At 40.5% G+C, this 22,002-nt stretch overlaps 1 protein-coding gene across 7 annotated transcripts in view; it reads right to left on the bottom strand.

The window, feature by feature from the left end:
• Window positions 1–22,002, bottom strand: part of TIAM1 (TIAM Rac1 associated GEF 1) — a 397,588-nt gene that overhangs the window by 66,947 nt on the left and 308,639 nt on the right. For all 7 annotated transcript variants that reach the window (XM_030880742.2, XM_060297858.1, XM_060297860.1 and 4 more), the window contains 4 exons: window positions 20,964–21,038; window positions 18,324–18,494; window positions 12,194–12,298; window positions 4,954–5,035 (listed from right to left, as the gene is read on the bottom strand). In XM_030880742.2, the coding sequence (XP_030736602.1) occupies window positions 4,954–5,035; window positions 12,194–12,298; window positions 18,324–18,494; window positions 20,964–21,038 (433 nt within the window). The remainder of the gene's footprint in view (window positions 1–4,953; window positions 5,036–12,193; window positions 12,299–18,323; window positions 18,495–20,963; window positions 21,039–22,002) is intronic.

Genomic DNA, 22,002 nt, shown 5'->3' with positions numbered 1-22,002 from the left:
GTTTTGCTACATCCTTCGGAAAATAAGGCAGAACAAGGCCCTGAGGTTCTAAGTGCTCCCAATCCTATGGCTACAAGACTTGGTCACGTCTGTTTCTAGACAGTCTCACGTAAAACTCTTTCTGATCAATCAATGGAATGTCCACAACCAACACCGACTTTCCCTCAGGATAAAATACTTTGGTAGATAATCTTAAAAGGGCAATGGAAATTAATACAATTGTAAAGATATGACACGAATGATTTCAGCTCTGGGAGAAAAATAAGGCTTAGGCAAAGGAAAAAAACAGTGGTTTAAAAAACCAAACAGGCAACTAACGACAAAATAGAATAATTAATTAAAAGACTGGGGCCCAGGGACTCACTGAGACTTCTCAGTTCACGTCATAATGAACACATGTTTTTTTGTATCATTCACAGGACCAGGAAATAGATACCCACACGTAGGCAAAACTGCCAGATGCCATCACCCACTAGGGTACCGAAACTCCCTCGGATAGGGAACTATACGAGCCCACCCCCTGAGGACTTTCCAAAGTCTTTATTTTATTCTCTTATTTTATATTCCATTCTTACAGCAACTTCTAACTTTCAGATTACTCTTCAAGAAGTCCCACTGAAATAAAAATAATTTTAGACACGAGCCACTTAAATGACCTTAGCCTTAACACAGGTGCATTTATCTGCATCGCAGCGGAGATTTTCTTTTTCTTTTATCTGTTAGAATAGATAAGAATCAAGGACTACAACAGGGAGAGGATGAAGAGAATTCATTAAAATACAGGCATTTCCTTTCTAAAATGCTACCATGTTATAAAGTTCTGAGACCAAATTTTTTAATTCAAATTTTATTCTATTAAAAATAAAAGGAACACATTGTCAGGAGAGGTGATGTGTTGACAGCCTACTGCAAGTCACCTTAAACCAAAGTCAGTGGAGATGGGTATTCATTTGCTACCTTCCTTCCTTACCACGAAGGATGTCAAGAGTCCCAAGAAGCAGCCTCCATTTCAAGATGCCAATAATTTGCACAAGGGAGGGAAGGTGGGGATTATAACCATCTCCTACAGTAACAAATATGTACTCATTTGTATTATTTTTTAGATTCCATATGTAAGTGATATCATACAGTATTCGTCTTTCTCTGTCTGATTTATTTCACTAAAGCTGTGAAATAATATTCTCTGGGCACATCCATATTGCTACCAATGGCAATATTCCATTCTTTTCTTTGGTTGAATAATATTCCACTGTATCCACGTGCAGGCTATTGTAAATAGTGCTGCTATGAACTTTGGGGTGCATGTATCTTTTTGAATTCGTTTTCGTTTTTTCTGGATATATATCCAGGAGTGGGATTGCTGGATCATATGGTAGTTCTATTTTTAGTTTTTTAAGGACCCTCTATACTGTTTTCCATAGAGGCTGCACTAATTTACATTCCCACCAACGGTGTAGAAAGGTTCCCTTTTCTCCACATCCTTGCCAAAATTTGTTATTTGTAGACTTTTTGATGTCAGCCGCCCAAGTCAGAATATTTTTTTCTTTTAAATAGGATAGCAACAATCTAATTCCCAGCAGACAAATGTAATGCGGCCCAAAATGACTGCCAACAGAAAACAGAGAGAGTTATTCAATATAAACCCAATATATCCGATACCCATCAGAAGGCTTAGAATTACAAAGACCAGGAGGCACCATGAATAGCATATGATCTTGAGAACGAAGGAAGCGATTAAAACTGAGTGAAGAAACGAAGAAGACAGACTCATCTGTTAAATAACCAGAAGTTTCCTCATACTGAAATTCATGACCAAAGAAACATCAGGACAACAAAGTAAACAAAATAGAAGTACTCAGAACCAGAGTCCAGGATACAGTGAAAGGGAGAAAGTGAGAAAAGTGCAGACACCTCTGACATAGAGGGGACGCAAGACCAAAAGTCTAACGGTCTAAGCAGTCCCCAGAGAAGAAGGAATACTCAGTTGCTGAAACGATGCATTCATCCACTTCAAGGCGGCCTAGGGGATCATGCTTAGTCTATTACAAAACTATTTGAACCAACTTCAACAACAAGTCTGAGAGAGTCCTGAGGGCTGAGGTAGAGGGAGGGGCAAGAGAGAGAAATTAGGCAAGTGTTAAATCTTTCCATTTGTTTAGTCAGTGGAATTATTAAGTCATAATTTCCTCCCTAAAGCGTTCTACAATAGAAAGCAGCATCTGGTTTATAGTTAGATCTTGTATGTGTGCTGATGTGTGCTAGGAACTTACAGATACTGAAATTGATGTATAGAAGCTGCACTTCGGTGCTAATGTCAGAGAGAGGTGGGCTGAACTTAGAATCCTCGGTAGATTCCGAGGTCAGAGACAACCGGGTCTTCTTAGGACTCGGGGACTCTTTAGCTGCTTGTGGGAACGCCTTCTGCCAACATCGAACTGGGCACTGAGAATAAATGATTTTACCCAAGGTTATTAGCCATGCATGGTGGCCTTCCAAGGTGAAGTCCAGGAACCACTACAGATAGGCTGCAACTGACAGCGATGTAAGGACAGAAAGCAAGACTAAGCACTGCGAACCTCATCGTCTGACACTGCCACAACCGCTAAGCAAGGGATTTTGTAGTTTACAAAAGCAGGGGTGCTCCATGACAGATCCGAAATGAAAACAAAACCCCCAAACCCCTGCTTCTTTATGTCAGGTCATGTGAGCAGCACGGCCAACAGTACCCTCTGGGTTGATGTCTGATGCCCTGAAATAGCTTCAGCACGGAAATCTGAACAGGTTCTGTGAGTACTTCAGCCACTTTAATAAAAAAAAGTATAAAAAATACAGCGGTTCTATGCCCAGTTTCTATTCCTGAGTCCCCAAACCAAACCAAACCCTCTTTTTTTTTTCTTTGGCTGCGCTGCACGGCACATGGGACCTTAGTTCCCCAACCAGGGATGGAACCCACGCCCCCTGCAGTGGAAGCGCAGTCTTAACCACTAGACTGCCAGGGAAGTCCCCAAAACCAGTCCACCTTGGCATTGGATTCCAAGAGCTGTGAAATTCAGCCCTCTCTTGCTTCTTGCTACATTTTCCCCTCACGTGAGAAAAAGTAACTAAACCAAAGACAAAAGAGTAAGGGATATGGTACAATTCAGTTTGGAGGACCCAGATGCTCATTTGTAGCACTGCTACCAATTACTGCTTTAATTACTGAGGTCATGCTTCTGCTGCATAATAAGCCTTCAGACACATTGATCCCTTGCCATCAAAAACCGTCCTCTGGCTTTAATGCTGTCTTTAGTTTTAAGGTCAAGAAGTAAACAGCGTGAGGGTGTAACGCAAGTGGCCAGGGGTTGGAAATTCGGTTCTCTTCATTAGGCCAAAGCACTCCAGTGAGTGCTCTGAGAGGTGGACTGGCTGCCTGCAGGAGAGGCTTCGGCAGGAATACTGAAGATGCTGCTGCCCGGTAAAGGGTTTGAAGGCTTTCAAATGTGAAAAAGCCTAATAAGTTAATTCAGAGAGAAATACGCAGTAAGCAAGCATGTGCAGTGACCTTTAGGTCTTTCCACCAGACCTTCTAGTTCTCCTCTTTTCCAGTACATAGTAGGACTACTCTTCTGCCCACCTACCCATACCCCCTCCAGTCACGTGCTTTGACAAGTGAATTGGAAGTGAGCCGGCACCCAGATCACCACCTTCCCTCTTTCTCCTTTGCCAAGAGACAGACAATGTCCCAGGTGGCAGGTGCTGCAGGCCTGGGTCCTAGAGTGAGGATAACATACAGAAAGGGTCCCAGCCAACCCACAGAGGATGCATGGTGAACAGGAGAAAGAATGTCACTGTGTGGAGCCGCTGGGCTTTGGTGACTGTCATTGCCTCAGCTAACCTCGCCCTCCTGACTGATCTAGCCCTGATATGGCATATGGGTTTCCCTATGTATTTCACTCGAGCACCAACTTCACTACTATCCAAGTCATAAAGTGTAATGCTAAGACGACTAGTCTTAAATCTATGGAAAGGATTACATACTTAACTACACCAGAAGGTAGACCATAGGAAAGCCTTAACATAGCAAGCCTGATGGCTATTCTCTGAAAGGCCTGCTTCTCAGTTTGGATCCTGGCTGGTATCTGGGAACTTGGATTTTGGGAGGGTTCCCAACACCCTAATGTAGCTCATTGTGTCTAAAATCTGTACAAACAATGTGGTTTGTGCTGAACACCTGCTTTCCTCCTGGGAGGCTGGAATTTTGGTCTATGCTGGGCAGAGGGTGTCTCCCTGACCAGCCTCTCAATAAAATTCCTGGGCACTGAGTCACTAACAAACTTCCTACCAGACCACAGTTCACACGCATTGTCACAGCTTGTGGCTGGGGGAATTATGGACTTCTGTGGGACTGGGGAGGACTCTGGAAGCTTGTACCTGGTTTCTGCGCTCTTCGCCCCACGTGCCTCTCCCTTTTACTGATGCTCTTTTGTATAGTTTTGCTGGATTAAACCATGGTCATGAATAAGCTGAGTCCAGCGGGTCCTCTTAGTGAACCAAAAAACCCAGAGGTGGTCTTGGGGACCCCAACTCCCACCAAAACAAGTTCCTTTAACATCATTTGTGAGGGAAAGGAGAATAATACATATATTTGGGGGACAGAGGTGCGAAAGGATAATTTCTTCATTACTAGGGTATATCATAAGATAAAATAATCTCCTCCCAATGGATCCATTTCTTTTCTATGACAGGCGAACCCCGATGATTAAAGTTAAGAATGTAAAGCTAAAACCTTCGTCATACCCAGGGTAAATATCTTTTTCCCCTTACTTTGGCTGCTCCGCAGAGCACAGAAGCCAGATGGGCTATCTGTTTTAAATAGGCCCCAAAGGCATTTTATGGAATTGTAAATAAGTGCATGTTTACACAGGAATTGTTTTAAAGTGAAGAACACCAAAGATCAAAGAAAAGGAAACATACCATAATTATCACCGGCTGTATCTGACTTCTCAATCTGGATGTTCTGAGTGACTTTTGGACAAATTTCAATTTCTTTGTACAGCTGAAAATGACAAAGAGAAGCCTAATTAAGACTTCATTAAAAATAACTTAGAAATAGTCATCAATTTGTAAATCTGTTTTTTCAGAATTTGAAATCCAATTCTCATCACATCCTAGTATCTTTCTTGAACTGACCCCATTAAGACTCAAAGTGGAAACTTATAACTCACATTCCCAGATTTAGCTCTAGTTCCAGTTTCTAAATAATTCCTTGACATCACTCTGTATGTCTCTTCCCACCCTATTATCTATCACACATCTGAAAAAGAATGCTAAGGTAATCGAAAATCTTCAGTACTGGGGAAAAAATTATTAACATCAAGAAGAGGTTATAAAGATCTTGATATGGGATCCGTAGGAAGAGGAGAAATCTCTGTGCTTCCATTCTCTTCTGTTCATATACCATTTTGGCTCAAAAAGTCCACAAGAGTACAAATATGCAGAGAAAAATTATAGCATTAAAACAGATGACAGATTATGTAAATGACAATATTCTCTTTTAGCCATTAGATTATACCAAATTACTGAAAAAACTGAAGTACATAAATCAATCACCTCTCTCAGAAACCCAAGAAAACATGGGAAAAAAAAATAAGAGAAACTGGCAGTTCACAGAGAAACTTTATTTCAATTAATTTAATTTATACTTCATGCTTAGATGTCTGGACCTAGCATCATCATGGACAGTAACTTATGAAGGTTTTACCATGTGTTCCTGCCCCTCACATGCTCTCTATGTGATCCCCATTTTACAAATGACGAGAAAACGCCTACAGAGAAAGTACTTTCCTAAGGTCAAAAGGCCAGGCTGGGCAGAGCTGGGATTTGAACCCAGGTCTCACTTGCTCCAGCCCTGAAGTTCTCCCCATTACACTATAATGCCTCTCAGACTGTTTCCTGGTGGGACTCAGGGGTACCACAGTAAAGGGTACCAAACCTTACTTCTTCAGTAAGTAAGCCAAAGACCACTTCCAAACTTTATGATAGAAATTCCAAAACATATTGACATGTCAAACGCTCATATAGAACTTAAAATTTGTCATTTAATTTCAAAATGAAAATCTAGTTTGAGCCAAAGTCAATAACAGAAAACTGTCCTTTAGCATTAAAGAGAAGTCTCGGTGATGATTTAAACTTGCCCCCATCTCAGTCATTTGTCCAGAAATAATTTTGTTCAGACAAGTATGAAAAAAATGCAGGTTTCTTTCTCTTCACTTTCTTAGGGCAGTTGACAGGTGGGAGAAGTGAGCAGAATGTTTAGGATTCGGGAGTCTGGAAAACGGGCTGCTGTAATACTAGAAAGCCAAGGGGTGGGGCAGGGGCTGGGAACATTGACCCAACGGCCTAGATCCTCTAGAACTCCCTAATTTAATGCCACTTCCACCAAATGCGTAACTTCATGTTGAGGGCATAACTTAATGTGGTTTTCTTTCTATACTTCAGAAGAAGTTTCAAACCAATGCATTCTGAAGTTAGAGGAAATCGGTTCTATTAGATCTACTGATCTTTAGTTCAGAAAATTACAGTCACCAAAACTATACATACCAAATATAACCAATTTCATGATTATTTTGTAATGTCATGGAATGCTCAATAAAATGTTATGAAATGTATTCACTTCGACTTAGTTTGAACCTTAGTTTTTTCAATTTCCTTGAGAGCCAAACTCTCCCCCTAGGTGGCAGTATATCACCGTTTGTTCTAATCATCTCTGGAAAATTCTAAATGGTTGTCCATAGATCCCGTGGGAATTTAGCTTTGTAAATAAGCTTTGCTATTTGTTTATAATATTACCTCCTCTCTTCTTTGTAATTGGGGTGAAAGTCTTTGTGTTTTTTACCAGTTTCAGACAATAACTTAGTATAATATAGACAGGGCCCTTGACCACTGTCCTTAGGCTGGCTGGACTAAAATTGGGTTTGGTAAAAATCTCTAAAACCTGTAAAATTTCAAGAAGGAGCTGCACTTTAAAATATATTTTCGATGCAGTCATAATATCTGAAACCAGAAATTTCGTAGTTTTAAATGTATCTTTAGCAAAGAAGTATCACACACATTCCATTTATTTATTAAATTTATTTATTTATTTATGGCTGTGTTGGGTCTTCATTGCTGCACGCAGGCTTTCTCTAGTTGCGGCGAGAGGGGGCTACTCTTTGCTGCGGTGTGCAGGCTTCTCGTTGCGGTGGCTTCCCCTGTTGCAGAGCACGGGCTCTAGGCGCGTGGGGGGCTCAGTAGTCGTGGCTCACAGGCTCTAGAGCACAGGCTCAGTAGTTGTGGTGCCCGGGCTCAGTTGCTCCGCGGCATGTGGGATCTTTCCCGGACCAGGGCTCGAACCCGTGTCCCCTGCATTGGCAGGTGGATTCTTAACCACTGAGCCACCAGGAAAGACCCCTTTATTTTTATTAAATCAGTGATGCTGCATGTTTTCCCTCTTTTCAAAAAGCAGATTAAACACCATCAGACATTAAGAAACAATCTGATTACGCTGGCGCTTGAATTATCACGAAATCACATTCATTTCCTACCAGGTCTCCTTGGCGTGCCTGGTCCAAGCGACCATCACCCATGGCCTGAACAACAGCTCACTAGCCTCCTGCCTGCTCTCCCAGCTCTTTCCCTAAGGCCCTAAGGTTCATGGGCCACACAGTAGCCACAGCGAGCCTATTAAGACAGGAGTCAAATAATGCCCTTCCTCTCTGGGGATTTCCCTTCTCACCTGGGCCCTACAAGCCCTCCTGGTCACTCTTCTGCATCCTCCCTCCTTGTGCATCCAAACCCCTCCCCACCCCGCCTTCCCTCTCCCCACCACTCCCTCACTTGCCCTCCTCACTGATCCTCCTCAAACATGAGTAAACTACCTCTACTATCACCCCCCTCCCCTTGCCAGGCCTTACCCAGCTTTGTTTCCTGAGCCTAGAACACTTTCCTCCAAAATACCTCTATGACTCACCTTCTCACCTCACTCACCACGCTGTTCAAACATCACACCTAAAGGAGCAGCGCAATCGCTTTTAGATGTCTATCTTTCTCTATCTGTTTGTCCTAACTTTTTCTTTCCCCGCTCTTGACATCCCGGGAAATATTACACATTTACTTGTCTTTGTTAAAAATATTTACATGTTTTTATATCTGTGTCCACAAACTTGAATGTATTTTCCACGAAGAGTAGAGATTTTTCTGTGTATCTCAGTGCCTAGAACAGCTAGCATGGTGCCAGGAACACAATAAACACTAAATAAATATTTGCGGGATGAATGAATGAATGAATGAATCAGTGTTTCTGCAAACTCTTTATTCCCACCTGTCACTTTAAGAAAAACATATTTAATATGCGTTTTCAAAACACCCAGTGCCTCCATATTCATTATCATTCTACAGATTGGACCCAATAACCAACTGATCATGAAAAAGTAGCCAAACGGGTATTACTTATATTAGCAAAGCAGATAAGTAGAAAACTAACTATTCATGGTCTTTCATAAGCAAAAGAATCCCCAGCCCCACCAAATAAATGCACTAGACACTCCAAAAAGATCTTTAAAATGTAGTACACACTTTCGCTAATAACTACTGACCTTACTACTCAAGAATACTTGACAAAACAGTAGCAGAGAATAAAATGTTTTGGGACAGTCACCTATGAAGGAGTCATTTTTCAGGACAGGACTTCAAACATGTGTGAGCTTCCCTAGTCCATCAAAAATAAAATGGAGGGGCTTCCCTGGTGGTGCAGTGGTTGAGAGTCCGCCTGCCGATGCGGGGGACACGGGTTCATGCCCCGGTCCGTGAGGATCCCACATGCCGCGGAGCGGCTGGGCCCGTGAGCCATGGCCGCTAAGCCTGCGCGTCCGGAGCCCGTGCTCCGCAACGGGAGAGGCCACAACAGTGAGAGGCCCGCGTACTGCAAAAAAAAATAAATTAAAAATAAAATAAAATAAAATAAAATGGAGGTGGGTTATGGAAACCAATTAGCCATAAGTGGCCCGATACTTGTTCAGTAAGGGACAATAAATCCAATATCTGTAAAATCTCAAAAGGCATCCAAGAACACTGTGTGTTCAGAAACCCCCTGCCCTGGAATGACATTTCATACCAGCTTAATGGCCGAAAGCACGGATTGGAAACCATGGACGTATGGATAGAATTCAAGGGGTCTGTGAACTGGGATAGTGAAAAAGCCTGAAATTTTTATATTCACTAACCTGTAACTGAGACTTAGCATTTCCTTCAATTATAAATGAATGGAGGCAACAAACACGGCAATACGAGCAATGCCTGCGACCTTGTCAGAAACAGAAATCACAGTATTTTTATACCATATTCTAGTTGTTGCCAGGATCTCAAAATACCAGTTATGCTCATCACTACTTCAAAACAGTGGCAGGTGTTAGACCTATGCTGGGTCTTGTTATTTAATGAGGTAATAAGTAAGCATGTATATTATCTATAATTTTAAAAATAGTTTTGATGACTATTTCAACACAATTAGGCCATAGGTAATCCTATGTATTCTATATATTTCATGCAATTGAAAACATTATTCTGATATGGGACCTAGAGGCTTTACCAGGCTGCCAAAGATATCCTAAGAACAAGAAAGTTTAAAATCTTGGTAAAAACAGAGGTGCCCGTGAGCAATACTCACTCACAATCTGAACAGTAAAGTGAGTACTGTTTACTTCCTCAGGAATCTCAGAGCTGGAGACCTTCTGTAACAGGGCAAGAAAGAATACCATAATCTCTCTGTGTTTTGGATTCTTTTTTTAAATAATTGTAATTATAATATATATATAGCAGTGTAGATACAGAGTAAGTGTGGCACACCTTAGTCTCCTATACTGGATGAGACCACAAAATGGCCAAAACTTAAAAATAATAAAAGAGTCAATATAATTTCAAAAGGTATGTCTTAAGCATGTACTGTGTGTAAGATATGAAGGACATGGAAGTTGCTTAGGCATGATCCCTGTCATTTACGACACAAAAGATTCATTAACTCTGAAATGCAAAATATATGACCTAATAGCTGTTCCAGTGTTACCGGCAAAGCACTTTCCTTTCTTAAGTAAGAAAAAGGGCTTTCTCTCCTCTACTCACGGAGCACAAAGTCAGGGCTTTCCCCATGCCAGAGAAAAAAATAAATCAGCCACTGTTAAAAGTACCCTCCTCTGTGTTAAACTTAGTGATTTAAGCGATGGTTGAAAATGGTTATTTCGTTCTTCTATTTCGTGACATGATAAGAGTGTTATAAAAGCACACCCTCTCTTATATTTCATTAAAAACACTTAGAGGGACATGAGGGAAGTTTTTAAGATGACAGAAGTGTTCTAAATCAGAGGTCCCCAACCCCCGGGCCACGGAACAGGAGCCTGTTAGGAACCGGGCCACACAGCAGGAGGTGAACAGCAGGCGAGCAAGCAAAGCTTCATCTGTATTTAGAGCCGCTCCCCATCACTCACATTACCGCCTGAACTCTGCCTCCTGTCAGGTCAGCGGTGGCATTAGATCCTCATAAGAGCGTGAACCCTACTGTGAATTGCACATGCGAGGGGTCTAGGTTGCACGCTCCTTATGAGAATCTAATGCCTGATGATCTGAGGTGGAGCCGAGGTGGTGATGCTAGCACTGGGGAGCGGCTGCAAATACAGATTATCATTAGCAGAGAGGTTTGACTGCACAGAGACCATAATAAATCAATTGCTTGCAGACTCATATCAAAACCCTATCAGTGAGTGGCAAGTGACAGTTAAGCTGCATCTTATGGAGTCGACTAGACATGAGCAACACACTTCAGGTGTCACTGTCTCCCATCACCCCCAGATGGGACCATCTAGTTGCAGGAAAGCAAGTTCAGGGCTCCCACTGATGCTGCATTATGGTGAGTTGTATAATTATTTCATTATATACTACAATGTAATAATAATAAAGTGCACAATAAATGTAATGCGCTTGAATCATCCCCAAACCATCCCCCACCCCCCGGTCTGTGGAAAAACTGTCTTCCACGAAACAATTGTCCCTGGTGCCAAAAAGGTTGGGGACCGCAGTTCTAAATTATGACTGTAATGCTGGAAACACAACTGTCTGTATACATTTGCCAAAACTCATGAAATTGTGTGCTCAAAATTGATGCTTTATTGCAGAGAAAGTAAACCTCAAAAAAAATTGATTAGAAACAAAATTCCCTACTAAATATACAAAATTTTAAATCACGCTTCCCCTTTTCAAAAAGAGACTATTCGGGTTTCAATTTTCAGTTCTGTTTTCTGTGGTGAAGGCCTGTCTGAAGTCATACTGTTATCATTCACAGATCCATGGCAAGAAGCTCGGTGGCCCCCAGAGGAATGACTAAGTGCAGAGAAAGAAGAACAAACTCCAAGAGAGGGGGCCTTGCTCCCAAAATGTTTCTTTCCTGGAACTGAAAAAAACACCCTTTGGCTAACAAAAAAGGAACTTGTCATTATTTTGCCATGTTACCGTGACAACCATTTATTGAGCATCTACTATGTGAACCGTTACCTCTAATCTTTGCGAAATCCTAGAAAGTATTATCACCTCATTTTTTTTTTTTGCCAAGACCACATAATTAGTAAGCAACAGAGTCAATATAAAAATCCAGATACAGTTCAGAACCCAAGTGCCATAATGAAACTCAAACCCACATAAGTGTGCCCAAGAATCTCTATAATAAATACAATTCCAAAAGGCCAGGACACATAATTAGATGGCAGCTTTTTCACCCAACAGGATTTGACCCATCAATTTCAACATGCAGGGAGAAGTCATACAAAATTGGAGTTAGTACTTTTTATCTGACAACAGCCAGCTCACCTTTGAGTCACCCATTTAAAACATAAGACTGTCAAAGCTACAAGGAAAGCTAGGCATAATAACTAAAATTCTATCTGAGAGTCAGTTCTGGATTTCACTTTTTCATGATAGCACAGCATCGTTCCCCGCATAAACTAAGGTGGCATTTTCACTCTGCAAAAATATTGTGATATGTAAGGCCATCTCCACAAACTTAAGAGCGCTGAATGAGGCTCATTTATTTTAGAATTTGTTCCACTCCACCAACCACAATTAGCATGAGCACACATATAATTTAAAAATAATCTCCTACAGAATGTACTTGGACAACAGACATAAACATTACCAGCTCATAAATGTCCTCCTCGGGCTTTGGCACGTAGTGTTGCATTTTGTTTTCTATTAGAAATTTCAGGCGCAGGTAATGAGCAGAATGATCCAGTCTATGTGCCTGGGACCAAAACAAAAAAAAAGAGGAGAAGAGAAAATGTCTTTTCAATAGTAAATAGACATAATTAGTTTTCCACTGATGTCATCTATTCCTGAGAATAATGGTGATTTGCTACTGAAGGGAGGTGTAAAATTTCTATACTTCTTAAAAGGTTTACACCCAAAACCAAACTTTAATTTTCATTGAATATATTAATAATATCCCACGGGTATCTTATGATCAATGGAAACAAAAAAGTCACATCTTCACTTCTGCTTGTCTCATCCATTATGCTCTTTAACACTGGGTTTGCAAGAAAACCTATCAGACCCAAAAGGCCTTTAAACATAATTTCCAACATACAAAGGTGATTGGAGAAGAAAAGTGACAAGAAAGGCAAGGAAGGATTTACAGTGACAGAAGAGAGCTGTGCCCAGGCAGACTTATTTTTTTAACCACATGGGGACACTGGGACAGTTGTTCACAGTTCATTTGCAAGTGAGTTGGTGTATAGACAAGGCATTCGGATTTCAGTCTTATTTATATACACCCCGAGTGAGACTCCCTCCGGGGGCAGCGAAGACAGGCATGTGTCCAACTTTGGAAACACGATGAATGACTTGCCCAAAGAAAACAATTCTGAAGCAGTTAAGGATTGAAATTTCCAGGCCTTCTCCACTGGTCAGGATGAGTCAAATGATTTTTTTTCTATCTAGAAAGTCATTCGTGAATTAACTTTGTGGAAAAGGCAACAGTGGAAACATGGTTTTATAACTAACATCCTCAATTCACATTCAAGAAGATGCAGAGGAAAAAAGAAAAAAATGCTCTTCAAAAGTTACATGCAAGTTACATGAAAACGTATTGCTAGAGGGAAAATGTTTCCATCAAGTCTTTTTTGAAAGCATCCTTATCTTTTAGAGATTTATCCTGAAGTACTAGTAAAGATATGATGTCTGGAATCTGCTTCCAAAATCATTCAGAGCAGGGGGTGGGAGTGAGTTAGTAAATGGAGAAACATAATTTGATATTATAGAACCTTGGTGATGGTGACACAGAAGTTTATTACATTATTGCCTACTCTTTGTAAATTTGAAATTTTTCATCAATATAAAATCTCTTCACACCAAAAGCTCAACTGATGAGAATTATTTCAAAATAAGCGAAGTGAATTTTTCACTGGTTTAATGCTCTTTCTGTTTACCTTCTTCCCCCCCGGCCCCAAATTTTAAAGCCAAGCTAAGAACATTCTAATAATTATTCCAATAATAGTCATTCAATTACACCTAACAAATTCTGAAGTGTGCCAGATACCGCGTGAAGCAGTCTTCAGGAGTGTGGGAAGGGGCCTGCAGAACATGGGAGCTGGCGACAGTGATGACTTTGCCTCGTAATTAAACACACATGCAAGACAGGGATCCTGCACTAGAGAAAAGCATGGTTATGGAAAGTAGAAGTGAGTTTGTTCTAAACGCCTAGCAGAATGATAAAGAAGTTTTCTATAGTGATTCTCGGGAACCTCCAACATGTATCCTTTTCTGAGTAACGTGATAGTCTGAAGCCCACCGTCCGAACACAGGCACCACTGAGGCAGCACCTTCCTTGCACCTGGCTTTCGGGTTTTCGCTGTCGGTACTGAAAATCAAACGCTCAGTGTCTGCCAGACCCAGATCATTGATGTCAAACAACCAGGGAGGATGGGTAAGCCAGGGAAGCAAAAGCAGGGAAGTTTCAAAGTGTGCTACCTACTGCTTGTCAAAGAGCCGCTGAGACAAACAACAAATTAATAATACTTAGGGTGCTACGATAAGCAAGAAAAGTTTCCCTCACAGAGATAAAAGCTGCAAATGCTTCCCACTGACCTAGATCCCCACTGAAACCTTTAATTAGAAGCAAAATATTTTGGTTCACCATCTGTTTCCAACTGAGGTGGGAGGGAAAGAGAAATGAAACTTCATGGCGTCTTGGTCAACAGGAACAAATCCACCTGGAAACTTTATCGTCATCATTAATCAACACTTTGTAGACACTCCCAATGGGGCTGCCACTTAGACAGTCTTCTGGAAACCAGACCATAATAGCCACCTCACCTAAGAAGCTTCGGGCTCCCGAAACCTCAGTGTGAAAGAGAGATGTCTGGTGCCATTGGCAGGCACCAAACGTCTTAAGGTGGTCCTGATGGAGACATCATTCCTTAAATGCTACCATGCTGAAAACATTTATACAGATACACAGAGAACGCCAAATAACGGCCGACACCTTGAAGTGCTTAACAAAGCAAAGAGAACAGAGCAACAGGAATAAGGGTGGCTCTGGCCGTCTTCCCCTCCACCACCGTATTTTTCAAACTTCCTTAAGTTACAATAATGTCTTGATAACTTCGAAAAATAAAAATGAGCACATGTAACCAACGTAACAATTATAATGATCTTATTTGTAACCCAAGAGCCCGTGGTTTGGTCAGTAAATAGTTACCTTAAAAATGGGACTTTGGATCAACATACCCATGTGTCTTATCATTTTTGTAAATGTTTCTCAATTATGAGCCCCCATTAGTCATGGCTGGTCTAACATAAAGGGAAAATTGTAATGAATTAACTAAATCAGATCATCAGAACTCTCAAGAATTTCATGCTCCTCCAATATTTACAAGTCAGTATCAAGGCAGGTTGAACAACTTACCATGTTCACAATACATCTATGTGCAAGAAAAAATTCCAAATATTAATGAATATTTTATGATAGTAATTCTAACAATTTGGCCTGCTTTACACTTGTAAAATGTTCACTTACAATGTAAGAGAAATTCAGCTGGGAAAACAACTTAAATGGTCCAAATTTGTTTTCCAGTGTTCATTAAGTTACGTAGAAAGCATTTGATTCATTTTGAGACAATGCAGTCCCAAATCATACCATAAGACAGATATTATTTGTTTAGTTGGCATGTTTTTAAAATTTTTCATCTTCCTATGACTCCTTCACAGGATGAAACAACAAAACATAATGTAGGTCTTTTCAACAAATAGTTTGAGTCCATTAAAACAGAGAATAACACGATCTTGAAATCCACCAATGTTTTGTTCTTTCATTTCTCCTCATATTCTTCCATTTCAATCAAACTTCTTCAGGAAACATAAACGCATGCAGTTAGGACATCCAGAGATCCACACGCGCACGCGCGCACACAAACACACACACACACACAAAAAGTGCTACTGCAGAATTTCCAAAGAGACTTATCCTCCCCTTCGAGGTGATTTTTATTGTTTTTAATGTCCATGGTTACTAGAATATCCAAAGCCATAGGTCTACAGAGTGAAGCCATGAAATAAATACCAATGGTCACATGTGAATAATAACAAGTATGAATAAATGAATCTCTTTGCAATTATTTTAGTAATTGCAATGATCAGAATATGTCCACAACCCATAGGCTAACACGGTTACCTGCTATATTTAGCAACTATCACTTTCATAACACTCATAACATGAATCGCACATGAAATGTAGATCTTGAAACAGTTACTGTACCAGAACTTGACTGGTGCTCGGATGGCAGATGACAAACTGATGTGAAATGATGTGGATCAGACAGAATAGGAAAGAGAATGGCTGAATGCAAGAGACAGAAGAAAAAGATTGATTATTAAATATTAGAGAAAGCACCCATCACCAAACTTGAGAACGACAATAAAGAAATAAAAGACAGACATTCTGACAATCACTGTTGTTTTCAGTCCCTCCTCCAAGAGAAAAAAAAAAAAATCACTCAACATTAATCAGATCATTAATAACATGTGGCACTTTTTCCCCATTATCTCTTTCCCTCTGAAGAATAAAATCGGCTCCACTAACTACAATAAAGTGTTTTCCGAAGCAGCAAGCTTTAGAAGGTGCCTGGCTCCAAGTACATATAATTTAGCCTACACAGGTGCTTTTCTGGAGACCATCAATTTCTTAAAGTGCACACAAAATTTTTCTGTTTTTAAACTCAAGAGATGTAAGCTTGTTCCACACCTTATTTTTTTCTATGTTTTGGGGCAAAAAACCTGAGGATTCAGGAAAAACTGAGTGGGATGACCTTCTCTTGTTAGAGAAAGGCATGTGTGTCGTAATGATGCCATTAAAAACCCTGTCAAGTGACAGAAATAAACCCTTTACAGGGGAACTGGTCTAACTCATTATCTAAAGATGGTCTCTAAGTGGCCAGGACAGTATTATTCCTCCCTGATTCCCTTAGTTTCTATCAAAGCAAAAGCTTGAGAAGTACCTAAAATCACTCTTTTCCCCAGTCACTGTTCAATTTTCCACCAATCAATGTTTATTGCTAAACTCTGACCTACCCTCTGATATCTGATGGAGTCTAAAGCCAATGTACACAGGAGGCTCCAAAGCAAGGCAACTCCTTGGAAGGACCCTCCAGAGTTTGGCTTATACAAAAAGCCCAGAGTCCTACTTCTGACACCTTCAGCTGCAGTTCTGAGAATACTTCCCACAGCTCTGCAGAATATTAATGGGTCTCTAAAGAATCGTGCTAATCTATAAATAAAAGAATGCAGAAATCCTCAATAGACCAATTTTGTTAAGTAATTGAAATGAAAAATGTGAACAGAAATACCATTATCTTTAAAAAGCTAGAATTCGTGTACTTGAAGGAGTCAAAGCATGCAAGAGTGCATCATTTATTTTTAACACCCATGTGGGAGCTGACTGTAGCTTTGTCCTGAAACAAATGGTCCTTCTACTTTTCCTCCACAGAAGACGATCCAACAGGCTTATCTGAGCCAGAGTGTTCCATTTCCCCTTCATATGAAGCCATATTTTTCCTTTATCAAAGCCCTAGTGATTTATTTTTTTAAGTACAAAAATTGCTGATTGCAGAATTATAGAACTGAGGTAGTGAAAGTTATTCCACATTTATAAACCACTGTGTTGAATGAGGAGGTCCAAAAATACCACTGTATTCATCCAGCTTCTTCTAGGATAAAATGATGACAGAAAAGGTTTCCACTTTCCCTTTAGTGGCCTCAGAGAAGACCATTTCACTCTCCTAAGAATATATTCTAGATTCTTCCACCCCTTATGGACCATCCTTCCTGAATCCTGACAGTTCTTGTGACCATCCACTTGGCACAAAGGGATACATCTAAGTTTGGAACAGCCAGATATGGATTCAAAACCTCCTTTGCAAGTGATTATGACTGTGATGTGAACTCAGGCAAGGAACTAAGGCTCTCTGAGCCTCGCCTTCTCCATCTGTACAATGGGGACGTATCGTTCTTGCCCAGACTTGATATGACTACTAAATAAGACTATTAATGCTATTAATTATGTAAGAGAAAAGCAGGCATGTTAGGAAAGCTCCTTTCTTTCCTCTTTCCCTTCCCTCACTCAAGGCAATCCAATTCATCCACCTGTCCTTCAGGGAGGAAAAAAAAAAAAAAAAGAAACAGGGATTACCTTGAAAAAGATCAAGAAGTTTCTACAGCGTAAGGTAAAAACAGAGGAAGTGAGCTCAATCATTTGTCTCTAAAAAACAAAAGAGGCTAATTGTGTGTTCCTAGGAAGAGGAATTTCTCATCATGGAGGTCAAATTTATATTTATTATTTCAGTTTTTCCCTACCCTAAAGATGCCCGTGTACGAGTTACTGTCAAAAGAGCAGGTTACAAATAGTGCACATAATGTGATGCCAAAATGTTCACTGAGGTGATCTCTGAATTGTAAAGTAAGGGTGCCTTAATTTTCTGCTTTGTCCTTTACCTGAATTCTCTAAAACTTGTGCAATGAGCATGTAAGATGCTTATCACAAATCTATCAAGTACACACGTTGAAAGAGGCTACTTAAAAGAATCCCTCTCCTCCCGGCGCTGAAGAATTCACTTCCACTTATTAGGCATATTATCACAAAGAAATCCAAAGCTGCTCTGAAATGAAATGGAGATGTTCTTGAAAGCACCCTCCCCTGCCACACGCTTCTGAGTGTTCATGGATTCCTCCGCTGCATTCTGTTCTTCTCAAGAAAGCAACCCCAAGTAGCCTCATACCTTGCAGATCAGCTCCAGGGTGTCCCGGGCTGTGTCCCCTGGCCGGACGGCTGTCAGAACTGGCTTATTATTTGGCAGACAGAACCAGGACGGAGTGAAATACTCGTGGACCCAAATGTCACAGTCAGGGTTGTGCTGGTGGACGCTGGGTAAGACCATTTCTTTCTCCCTCTACGATAAGAAATAAAGTTAGCAGAGCAGCAAGTTAGTCTCTCAAGATCTAGATCCCCAGATGGCACACAGGAATTACCCACTCCAATGAAAAGGGCCCAGGGCAGAAGTGGCGGCAGTGGTGAAGGACAGAGAGCTCCTCCGAGAAAAGAAGAAATTATAGAGAAAGGAGCTTCCTGGAGGTAGGAAAGATGTCTCAGAAGAGAGACAGACCTCGCACCTGATCCACGGCAACCACGGGTGGGCATTGCATGATTGAGTGGGTTTCAAAATTGGAAGAAAGAAAGAAATGGAAAAAAAAAAAGAAAGAAGAAAGAAATGGGCTATCCGTTCGGTTCGGCTTTATTGCCACGATTTCTTCCACAAACCATTTAAATTTAGAACTGAGATTCCTCCAGCAAAGCCTATCTACCGTGTGAGCTATATGTTTCAAAGGCAACCATGAGGCTGCAAAGAAATTTTTAAAGAAAAGATGATGTTCTGGCATTACCTACTGACAAGCAGCATCGTTTGTGTGCTCACATTCGACATCTGATGTAACTCTGGGAGAGAGACAGCCTCATTTCCCAGATGAGGCTTAGAGAACTTCAAAGACCAGCTTTCTGGCCTTCTTAGGCTGTTGCCATCACTCCATCCTCTACATCAGGGAGTAGCACCAAGTTTCTAAGGGTGGGAGGAGCCGTGTCCTATGTATACCCTTCAGCAGCTGGGTTATATCTAAGTCAGCTAAACAGCTAAAGCTAAAAACACTCCATAGGTTGATGAAATATTAGGAGCCTAATCTCTCTGAAATAAGCAGAGAAATCATTCCATTAGATTTTAGCAATGGAAAAATAATACTGATGCTCAATATGTCGTTTACATCCAGGCCACGGATTGGTAAATACATATCTACAGATTACTGAACACTTGGCACTATCCGCAAATTATAAGAAGAAACAAGTTTCCAAACGAAGGCTGAGAAGTAGTAACATAACAACTTCCATATGTAAAAAGAACAGATCCCAGCATGGGGAAAAGATTTTTGTAAAGGCTACTAAACTAAATTCAATTGAGAAGACAATTTCAGCTCTGCCTTTGAATGGTGTGGCTTTCATAGATAAACTGAACCCCAGGGAAGGAACTGTCAGAACACAATCAACTTGCCCAAATCCCATTAACTATCATTGGAATCTTCCCATTCTGTCCTTACATGCCACCTAAAATAACTGCCCTTAGCACTACAGCAGCCCAAGTTTTGCATCTAACCTGCTCTTTGAGAACAAGGCATTCCAGCCAAGGAGGAGGATAAAGGGGTATCTTGGAAAAACAAAAAAGCGACACAGAAATCCAGTGGAACAACTTCTGCAGCTTCCAGGATCTGTGTGCCTGGGGAAAATTAAAAGTGCACTAATAATGGTATGCAAGATGAATTAGCTAACTTCAGAAATGACTACATGAACATCAAAAACATCTATGCTTGGATTGCACATAAGAAGAGCAATTTAATTTCATCAGAAACAGACAGATGCTCAGAGAGAGTGCTATGGTTGGGTATCTCCAAGGACAGCAGCCTTTATATCCACGATGACATAATCCAGGAGTAGTTTAGGTAGCCAAGGGAGAAAAGGCCTGTCCACAGCCACTCTTATCCCCCTTCCCCCCAACAGCCAGAACTCCCCTACTACACTCTGATTTTGGAGGCTCAGCTCCATCTAGAAGGAGGGGCAAGCCATTGCTCGGCTGCATGGCAACCGAGAGCTGAACCCTGTCATATTGATTCTGAGTCCAAGAACCAGAGGATCATACCAAGGTCCCATTATCAACACCAGAATCCCCCCACTGCCCCCAGCAACGAGGCCGCCTGTATCATCATTAGGGTCTTTAAAACAAGGAATGTCCATTTATTTAGAGGCTGAAGAAAAGTGGCCTAGAAAAAAAAAATCAATATTCTTTATGGGCTTTCAATCAGAGCAGTTGGAAAGACCCTTCTAAATCCGAGCACAAGGTTGAATCAAGTCTGGGCATCTTTAATCGAACGCTTGTCTTGGGAGGCGAACGCATTTTGTTTTTAAAGAACAAACTGTCAGAACAGTTCTTTGAAATTAATTGAAGGAAAAAAGCAGCATGTGTGGGTAGAGAGGGAGGGCAGTAAGAACTCACCTCCTGAGAAGAAAGTTGTATATGAGAGGAATTAACAATGGCATAAAATATTCTGCTACCCAGTACCCCACAATTTCCTCTTATAGTCTACATGGAAACTTCAACAGTCAAATGATAGTTATTGAAAATGTTACGTCAGCAGGAGAATATTCTTACTGTTATCAAGTTTTCCATCTCTTCTCGACCTGTTACATAATTTTAAAGGACCGATCATTTCAGTTTTTAATACTGAGTGTACTTAATCTTAGGATCCCAAGAAACCACTGCATTGTGTAGTGTTGATGTATTTGTGGTACTTTTAGAAAAGGAACATGTGTTTGTTTTTACCTTGCCATCTGGAACAGTGTCATCAAATATTCCCTCTAAGGATTTCTTTACAGCCTCAGTTCCCTCACCGAACACCTGCGTACACAAAAGTATCATCTTAAGAAGAAATCTGGGCAAAAGGGCAAATGAAGCATGAGAAGGGGGATGAAAACAGGCCTGACTATTAGAAAACATTACAGAAGTTTCAGATACTCTTACATCAAATCCTGAAGTAGGTAAAATAATGTACTAGCTAAAAGACCACGAAAATCATCCCTCTATCTATAACAGATCACTTCCCACGTCTTGGACAATTTTTTTTAATTGGCTTTAGATCTGGACATTTCATCTAAATTTAAAGAAAATAAACCTGCAAATGCAATGAACCAGATTCATTCACAGTGAAGAATTTCAGCTACAGCATCACTTACCTAATCAGAAATTTATCAATAATAATTTGTTTACTTTTTACCTCAGAACCTGAGAACATATGTTTATAATTATATTACCATAACACCAAGGAAAAATTTCTTATTTAAAAAATAGAAACTTGTCTAGCCTTTGAAATTTAATGAATCCTGCTAACTTAAAGATATGACTAAAATCACATCAGGGTACCAATGCCACTAGGTAGTCAAAACCTAAACACATGGGAAAATTTCATAGGTTTGCTCTCAACCGATTGTGTACAGTCGGTATAATATACATGGTTAAGAAAAAGTCTTTGCTCCAATGCAAATGAGATATATAGAAACATACAATTTTTATCCATTTCAAAGTACTAAATTAACAAGTAACTTTCTATTGGTATACTTACGGCCAAGTAAGAGGTTTTTTTAAACTCTTACTGTAAGAGAGAATAACAAGAATTGTTTGTAAGACATTACATGGTCCTTTGATTAAAAGAAAAAGTTAAAACATTCTCTTGGATTCATTTAAATTCAGGCATATGTTTCAGCAGCAATGGACTGTAACATAAGTGGGCACCCATAAGGCAGAAGCACACAAGTGAACTAAGGCTTTCAATAGAAGAGAAATACAACCCAAACTTCCAGCTGCG

Source organism: Globicephala melas, chromosome 4, assembly GCF_963455315.2.
Source record: "Globicephala melas chromosome 4, mGloMel1.2, whole genome shotgun sequence".
Taxonomy (NCBI): domain Eukaryota; kingdom Metazoa; phylum Chordata; class Mammalia; order Artiodactyla; family Delphinidae; genus Globicephala; species Globicephala melas.
The sequence above is the reverse complement of the archived record's forward strand: the minus strand, read 5'-3'. Positions and strand labels throughout refer to the sequence as shown.